We start from the raw sequence: 9,329 nt of genomic DNA, 5'->3' as shown, positions 1-9,329 counted from the left end.
GCTTGGTGAGGGGCAAGCAGAACTCTGCAGGAGTGGAGCAAGCAGTGCCACTGCACTGCGCCACTTGTATCTGACAGGTGATTTGGCTTTAAACTTTTTGTAGTTCTTTTCTTTTTTTTTTTGAGACGGAGCCTCAAGCTATCCCCCTGGGTAGAGTGCCATGGCATCACGCTCATAGCAACCTCCAACTCTTGGGCTCAAGCAAGTCTCCTGCCTCAGCCTCCCAAGTAGCTGGGACTACAGGCGCCCGCCACAACGCCCGGCCATTTTTTGGTTACAGCCATCATTGTTTGGCGGGCCCGGGCTGGGGATTCGAACCCGCCACCTTAGGTGTATGCGGCTGGCGTCTTAGCCGCTTGAGCCACAGGCGCCGAGCCGTAGTTCTTTTCTTGAAGGAAAAGCTTTTGAACTTCAGAATTTTGGAAGCTGAATGATAAACAGGTTTTTCATATTTTGCTGTCTCAGACATTTTTCATATTTCTTAGACTTTGCAGTTCTTTTCTCAGGTGCTTTAGAGCAACTAAAATGTCAGCATGCTGTGGATCGTTCCGCGCTTTCTGAGCATAGAGACGGAAATGTCTGATGGTTTCGGATAACAGGACTTCAGGGTCCACAGCTCCTTCTTGCAGACGCAGCACCCGCTCACAGGCGATGGCATAGTTCTTGTGCCAATTCACTGGGTGCTCCTTTTGTGAATACACAATCTCCTTATAAAGCTGGAAGACAGCAACAATGTTGGTATTCCATTGTTATCCCTTCACTTTTTTTCAAAAACAGAAAACATTTTTCAAAAACAGAGGAATTAATACTAATAAAAGAAACCCAAGCAGCCAACAGTAAAAATCTAATCATTGCTAGGCCATGCAGAAAATACAAGGATGTGACTGTAATTATTACAGTAGCAGGAGGCAAATATGCTTCATCTAAAACCACTCCTCAGGTTTTTGGATGTCACAGGGCAAACCAAAGACACACCATGTCAGACAAAATGCTCTTCCTCCAGAAAGATGTTCTGGGAAAGGGATTTAGTTCTAATTCATGGAAAGCTATTTACTTAACAGGCAGAAAGACTGAAACTCTAAATTTAGCTGTTGGAGAAAAAACAGCTTTCATTAGAAGTCTGAAAAAGAACTTGAAGGAATTGATGTTTTGTCCCACAGTATTCTTTCTACATTAAAACACCACCACCACAAGAGCAAACCGTAAGATAGTCCAACCACGTGCGTCACGGGGTAGGCTGGGCATGATACAATTTAAAGTATCTTTTTTTTTTTTGGAGACAGTTCTTACTCTGTCACCCTTGGTAGAGTGCTGTGGCATCATAGCTCATAGCAACCTCGAACTCTGGGCTCAAGTGATTATCTTGCCTCAGCCTCCCAAGTATCTGGGACTACAAGTGCTTGCCACACCTGGCTATTTTATTTTTAGAGACAGGGTCTCACTCTGGCTCAGGCTGGTCTCAAACCCATGAGAGCTCAGGCAGTCTACCTGCCCCGGTCTCCCAAGTGCTAGGATTATAGGCATGAGCTACTGCACCCAGCCAATTTAAGGTATCTTAAAGTGAGACATTAAAATCTCCACAGCATCCTACTATTTTTAATTTTAATACTTAAAACTTTTCCTGAAAAATTTAGAATTTTGTCTTTCAGCATCAGTGATGGTATTAAATGGGTGGAGTTAGAATTTTTGATACTGAGTTTTCCAGAGGAAACACATCAAAATTTAACAAATAAAGAAGCGGACATAAATCTGTATAATGAAACATTATACTTGCTTATTTGGGAATTTCACAGCCTTCCTGGGAAATCTCTGAGAGCACAGGCAGGCAGCCACACCCTCCCCAGGGACAAGGCCCTGCAGCATTACAACTTTGTTCACGACATCATCTTGATGAAAGGGACCTGGTTGTATCATCCTCCAACTCTACTCCAGGCAGACAAATGCATACCTATCTTAAAACATCCTCGTGAAAACAATCCATGTTTGAGATGCCATTTCGGTATGAAGTAACCCTCGTCTTCGGGCTGCCTTTTGAAGCAACTTTCTTTCCCCTTACTACTTTCATTTTTATAATACAGGAAAGAGTTGCCAGGCACAGTCACAACCTCACAGCTGTGCAGTCAGCCTGCTTTTATCCTCTTGTTAAAACAAAGTTTCTCTGCCTTTTCCTCATCTTTTGTTCTCCAGCAGTCTCTCCTCCCGAGACTGCCTCTGATGAGGGCTGTGTGTGATGCCCCCGCCCACATGAAGCAGGTGCCCAGGAGCTGCCAGCTCTAAGTCCTACCCAGTGGGTTCAGAGTCCAGAGCAGACGCATTTCTCCAACCGCTGGACCCTCGGGCACTGGGACAGCAGCTACTGAGGCCTCGGCTTACTTCGATGACCCATCAAGCCGTGCGTGCCACACCTGAGAAGCCGCATAGCTTTCTTTATTGTCTGCGGCTGGGACATCCGTCTTGTGGGTTGTATCTTATTTTTATTATTATTATTATTTTTTGTAGAGACAGAATCTCACTCTGTTGCCCTAGGTAGAGTGCTCTGGTGTCACACAGCTCACAGTAAGCTCCAACTCCTGGACTTAGGTGATTTTCTTGCCTCAGCCTCCTTAGTAGCTGGGACTACAGGCGCCCACCACAACACCCAGCTATTCTTTTGCTGCAGTTTGGCCAGGGCTGGGTTTGAACCCGTCACCCTCGGTATATGGGGCCGGCGCCCTACTCACTGAGCCACAGGAGCCACCCGTGGGCTGCATCTTATTAACTGGAACACTTCACCTTGCCCAGTTTATTCCTAAGGAGTTGGCTCATCCTGCTCCCTAACTATACCTGAACTTACTGTCACCTGAACTTAATGGTCTGCATAGCAACTGAGTGGGACAATGCAAATAGTAACAAAACCAGCCCATACACCGAACGAGAATGTTCTTGAAAGACCTGTACTAGGGTAACTGAATAACTGCCATTGAGTAACTGGCCTTATTTGTCTTGCCACACATCTGGAGACACATGCAAAGGAGATGCCAACAATCTGTGTTCACTAAAAAAAATAAAGCTTGCAACCCAAGGGACAGTGAGTCCACAGATGAGCTTCAGTGGAGACTCAACAACTGGCCCCAGAAGAAATCACTAATGAGAATGTGAACTATTAGTATACCTCTGATTTCTTCCACCTAAATATTGCTTGTTTTTCATAGAATTACAGAGTATTAGAGATAAACAGGATTATAGGTATGACTAGGATATGAGAGAAAATCTTCTGAAGTTTAAAGCCTGGAAAAGTGAATTGACTCACAGTTGATGATTAATGGCAGAGTGGGAGTAGACCCTGGACTCCCTGCACGACAGAACTACAGCATGTTCCCCTGTGATCATGTCCCTTGCTGTCTTCCAGCCGGACCCCTTGGAGGACCCTGCCTTTGCCCCTCCCTCTCACTTCCTGGCCCCACCCTCTGTGTGGCCAGCTCCTTGTAACCTCTCAGGTAACAGCCCTGTCACACCTTCCCTAGACACCTTCCCTCCCTTCCTCAGCCTCTCCTCCCCAGCTTGCTTCTGTCCTGTGTTCCCAGAGCACATCTGTGTCCTTCTCATAGTACTTACGAGACTGAACTGTGACTGAGAACTCTCATCTCTGTCTCTCTCTTGCCTGCTTTTAAAATTTTTTTTAGAGTCTCAGTCTGTCATCTTGGGTAGAGTGTTGTAGTATCAAAGCTCATAGTAATCTCAAACTCTTGGGCTCAAGTGATCCTCTTGCCTCAGCCTCTTGTGTAGCTGGGACAAGCGCCCACAACATCTGGCTAGTTTTTTCTTTTTTTACTAGAGATAGGGTCTCACTCTTGCTCAGGCTGGTGTCAAGCTCCTGAGCTCAAGGGATCCTCCCACCTTGGCCTCCCAGAGGGCAGGGATTATAGGCAGAAGCCACTGTGCCCAGCCACTTGATGCTTTTTTTTTTTGCAACAGAGTCTCAATAAGTCAGTCTCAGTAGATAGAGTGCTGTGGTTCTCTAGTTGGCCAGGTGGGCCTCACATGATCATGAGGGTCCTCATGACAGGGAGGGAGGGGGTGAGAGAGAAGGAGATGTGATGCAGAGGCCAGGGTGGGAAAGGGAGTTTGAAGATGGAAGACGGGGCCTCAGAAAGGGGAAGGAAACAGATTCTTTTCTAGACTCCAGAAGGAGTACAGTCATGCTGACTTTACAACTTCTCATCTCCAGAAGTACAAGATAATAAATTTATGTTGTTTTAAGCCACTGTGTTTGTGGTCACTTGTTAACAGCAGCAATAGGAAACTAACATAACAGCTTCATAAAACACAACCATGACCCTGGCCATACATGGAATAGCAGGGCCATGGCTGGCTGAGTTGGGGTGACAGAGATGAAGGGGCACGGAGACTGGCTCTGTCTTCTAACTGTGGCCCCCAGAGCCACATGAACCTTCAGAGACACAGCCACACTGAGGCTCCCGGACAAATTGGTGTTCTCTGGTGGAGCCAGAGCGCAGAGGAGAGGCTTGCCACGGCGCTCACTGCTCTACGCGGCTTTATGCAGCTCTGCCTCTCCATGGTGCACAGCGCCAGGCTCACCAGGCTCCTGCAGACTCTGCTGGGCAGGAAACAGATGTGCCAAGGGCCGGCCTGTCTGAGCAGCTGAGCTGTTTCTGCTCTCTCTAGATGGCTGGGCATCCACTCAGCTGGGGCGTTCGTTTGGAGCTAAGTCAAAATAGCTTGTGTCCGATCATTATGAGTAATAGTTCTCCTAGGTTTGGGGGTTTTTTGTTTATTTGTTTCTTGTGTTTTGTTTTTAAGACAGAATCTTAGTACGTTGCCCTCGGTAGAGTGCTATAGCGTCACAGCTCACAGCAACTTTAAACTCTTGGGCTTAAGCAATTCTCTTGCCTCAGCCTCCCAAGTAGCTGGGATTACAGGCACCCACCACAATGCCTGGCTATTTTTTTAGTTGTTGTTGTAATTGTCATTGTTGTTTTAGCAGGCCTGGACCTGGTTCAAACCCACCAGCCCTGGTGTGCATGGCCAGCGCCCTAACCCACTGAGCTGTGAGGTGCCCAGCCATCTCCTAGGTTTTGATCACTGCTTGTTTATTCATTGATTAATTGCCTCACAGGGCATTTACTGAGTATCTGACCAAGCCAAATATTGAGTTGGAGGCAATCAAGTCTTATTCCTGTTATCAAAAATGTGGTAGGTCGGCTCAGTGCCCGTAGCTCAGTTGTTAGGCCACCAGCCACATATATCAGGGCTGGTGGGTTTGAATCCAGCCTAGGCCTGCTAAAACGACAATGTCAACTACAACAACAACAAAAAGTAGCTGAGTATAGTGGTGGGCACCTGTAGTCCCAGCTACTTGGGAGGCTGAGGCAAGAGAATTGCTTAAGCCCAAGAGTTTAAGGTTGCTGTGAACGGTGATGCTATAGCACTCTACTGAGGGCAACATACTAAGATTCTGTCTCAAAAACAAAACACAAGAAACAAATAAACAAAAAACCCCCAAACCTAGGAGAACTATTACTCATAATGATCGGACACAAGCTATTTTGACTTAGCTCCAAACGAACGCCCCAGCTGAGTGGATGCCCAGCCATCTAGAGAGAGCAGAAACAGCTCAGCTGCTCAGACAGGCCGGCCCTTGGCACATCTGTTTCCTGCCCAGCAGAGTCTGCAGGAGCCTGGTGAGCCTGGCGCTGTGCACCATGGAGAGGCAGAGCTGCATAAAGCCGCGTAGAGCAGTGAGCGCCGTGGCAAGCCTCTCCTCTGCGCTCTGGCTCCACCAGAGAACACCAATTTGTCCGGGAGCCTCAGTGTGGCTGTGTCTCTGAAGGTTCATGTGGCTCTGGGGGCCACAGTTAGAAGACAGAGCCAGTCTCCGTGCCCCTTCATCTCTGTCACCCCAACTCAGCCAGCCATGGCCCTGCTATTCCATGTATGGCCAGGGTCATGGTTGTGTTTTATGAAGCTGTTATGTTAGTTTCCTATTGCTGCTGTTAACAAGTGACCACAAACACAGTGGCTTAAAACAACATAAATTTATTATCTTGTACTTCTGGAGATGAGAAGTTGTAAAGTCAGCATGACTGTACTCCTTCTGGAGTCTAGAAAAGAATCTGTTTCCTTCCCCTTTCTGAGGCCCCGTCTTCCATCTTCAAACTCCCTTTCCCACCCTGGCCTCTGCATCACATCTCCTTCTCTCTCACCCCCTCCCTCCCTGTCATGAGGACCCTCATGATCATGTGAGGCTCACCTGGATAATCCAGGCTCATCTCCTATATCAAGACGCCTAGCTTAATCATACCTTCTCCCCCTGCCATGTTAAGGGAACACAGTCGCAGCTCTGGAGGGTCAGGCCACAGACATCTTGCCGGGGCATTATTCTGTCTACCACAGCCATTTACTTTAGACACTGTGATATAATTGAGTATTTTTTTTCATATATGCTGCCTTATAATGCCCAAATTAAGCTGGAAATAAAAGAATGAAAACTGTAATGCAATACACCCAGTCTCCATCCCAAACAATTCCCACCACCCTCCAACCCAATACATCTTTCTCTGTGAAAGTGTTAATACCACATACTTCATATGCACGAAGGTAGAGCTGAGCTTTCAGGGATGAAGGCGTATCAGCAGATTCTGCCAGGTTAAAGATGAAGAATGGGGTTTTCATCCTGGGAGTGGGGGTGGGAACTTTCATTAAAATCATATTGTCAATTTCACAATTAGGGGTAAATCTTCCAGGGTTTTCTACTGATAAGGAATATATACAAACCTTATTGTATTATTTTTAATCCTCTCATATTCAGACACTTACAGTAAAACAGCACCCCACCCCCACTAAAACATTGATTCCATCCACACTGGCCACCACACCATTCACTGACACTGTTAGACAGCACCACTCACAACTCCTCCTCAGACACCCACTACTGTCACACAAGGGTAGCCAGGAGAAGGGAGGCATGCTGGCCTGTCACATATCCCTGAAGCTGCCGTCATGGCAGCTTATGCTAAGTGTGACCAATTCTTCAAAGGTTGCTAGACTCTTTGGCCACATGAACTTGTCCAAATTATATTCAGCACACCAAGAAAATCAACACCTGCCCAGATGATGATCTTCTTTCTTCTGTGTGATTTCCTCCAAGCTCTCCCTTCTATTACAGTGAAGAATCATGCACACATATGGTGTATCTGAGCAGTCTGATGTATTGGTCCCTATGACTAGACTGATAAGATGAAATGTGCCATTTTCTGACTTTTTCAAAAATGCTATTACATAAACCCTAACACATCTATTTTTTTGACCATTATTTGGGAGCTGTCTTTTTTGACCACTCTTTAAAAAGCTCTTTAAACTTACACAAGCCTTTTATATCAGAACTCCATTCTTGGTGCACAGTTCCTAGCTAAGATAGAGCATCCTTGTGTGTTTCCTGAATGAGCCCTCCACATGGACAAGGAACCCCCATTCATATATGACTTAGGACTTTTACATTAATATTTAGGCAAGAGTTTGTCAGTGTTAGTTATTTTGACTTTTAAAAAGAGACAGGAACCAAAAGAAGCCGTCGCATCCCTCTGAGATGTTCCATACAGGACAGTATGACCTCTATGAACAACAGGAAAGCATAACATCTATCACATTAGTGCTCAAATCTCATTTAACACATCAGACTGCTCCATTAGACTGTGAGCTCCATGGGGGTAGGAACTGTTGTATTCACATCTGCTTTGACACCTAGCATCTTGCCTGGCCTCTAATAGTTATTAAACAAGTGCTTAAGTAATTACCTGTCACATTCATTACAAGTGGAGATAGGGTTGGGACTATCAGCCTCTGCTCTATCAATCACTCTCAGTTTTGTTCAGTGGAGGCAGGGAAGCTCGGGAGTTCAGAGGTCCCAGAGTCAGACAATGTAAGCACTGGGTTCTGTCACTAGCAGCCATGTCTACTACCTGGCCTGGGGCAGGTAACCCTTCTACATCCAGTTTGTTTTTTGTATAAAACAGGGATAACAATAACTCCTTGGGTTATTGTGAGGATGAAATGAGATATTAATGTATAAATGATTAGCACAATGCCTCAAACAAACTAACTGCTCACGCAAGTTATTTTTATTATTACGACCATTCACTATACTCCCATAATTATACTTTTCTGCCATATTTAAAAGAGATTGTAAACACAGAAATGTAGATTAGTCACCTTGCTTGCCACATCTCTTCATTGGCCACAGATTCCCAAGAAGTTGAATCAAACCTGTAGTTTTAAGGAAACAGGAACATCTTGCTGTCAGCTACATTTATTGCTTTGGATAGGTAACACCTACTTTATGATCATTCAAGGCCAATAAAATTGGCTGGATCTTGAAGTACTGATAGTGTCAAACTAATAAACTTACTCCCCTAAAAAAGTTCAACTATTAGGAGTTTGAGTTTTGGTACATGTGTTCTTAATCTGTGTAATGAGCTCTAGTGCCTCATGGGAGCACATAAAGTGGGGTGTGTGGGTGGGAGGGAAGTAGGAAGAGGTCTAAAGAGAGGGGGACACCTGGCTGTGCCAAGTCATGGCTGAAATTAGGATGTCGCTCAAAGCATGAGGACCAAAGCATTGGCTTATTTTTCTTCCTTTTAATTATAATGTTTCTTATTAATTATCTATTTTGATAGAACAGAGATGAGTGATGTTATGTGCATGCACTTAATCTTCAGCTGTTTGAAGAGCAGTGTTACCTTCTAACTTCTCATTAGATGATGGAGGAGCATTTGATTTCAGCCCAACTGTCCACCCCTGGCAGCTACACAACAGTGTAGTCTGTGTTTGCTAAATTAACTTAAGAGAATGCTTATGTCATTTAAGAAATGTGATCTCTAAATTATAACCAATAGATTATATATCATCATCTTTAAATAACTCATAATTAAAAAAATTATTCATATATAATATTAAAAAAATAAAATTTTAACATATAATATTTAAAAAATAAAAGTTATATTACATATAATACTAAAAAAATTTAAAAACCTAGACACATTTGTCTAGGTAGTGACTCATTTTCCATATGGGCAAGAGTAAACTCTGTATAGAAATGTATGGCAGACTAGCAGTGCTCTAGCTGCATAACTAGCAGTGCTCCAGGTACATAACTAGCAGTGCTCCACGTATATAACTAGCAGTGCTCCAGCTGCATAACTAGCAGTGCTCTAGCTACATAACTAGCAGTGCTCTAGCTACATAACTAGCAGTGCTCCAGGTACATAACTAGCAGTGTTCCAACTGCATAACTAGCAATGCTCCAGCTGCATAACTAGCAGTGCTCCAGGTAC

General features: G+C 44.8%; 1 protein-coding gene across 4 annotated transcripts in view; it reads right to left on the bottom strand.

The window, feature by feature from the left end:
• Nucleotides 1–288: 288 nt before the first annotated feature.
• The window catches only part of TMEM260 (transmembrane protein 260), a 75,647-nt gene continuing 66,606 nt past the window's right edge, over nucleotides 289–9,329 (bottom strand). For all 4 annotated transcript variants that reach the window (XM_003794401.3, XM_023515866.1, XM_023515867.1 and 1 more), the window contains 3 exons: nucleotides 8,209–8,262; nucleotides 6,583–6,673; nucleotides 289–716 (listed from right to left, as the gene is read on the bottom strand). In XM_003794401.3, coding sequence (XP_003794449.1) covers nucleotides 462–716; nucleotides 6,583–6,673; nucleotides 8,209–8,262 — 400 coding nt within the window. In that variant the 3' untranslated portion in view covers nucleotides 289–461. The remainder of the gene's footprint in view (nucleotides 717–6,582; nucleotides 6,674–8,208; nucleotides 8,263–9,329) is intronic.

This window comes from Otolemur garnettii, unplaced genomic scaffold, assembly GCF_000181295.1.
Source record: "Otolemur garnettii isolate 467f Iridium unplaced genomic scaffold, OtoGar3 scaffold00081, whole genome shotgun sequence".
Classification (NCBI taxonomy): domain Eukaryota; kingdom Metazoa; phylum Chordata; class Mammalia; order Primates; family Galagidae; genus Otolemur; species Otolemur garnettii.
Note: the sequence above shows the minus strand (reverse complement) of the source record. Positions and strands in the feature narration are given on the sequence as shown.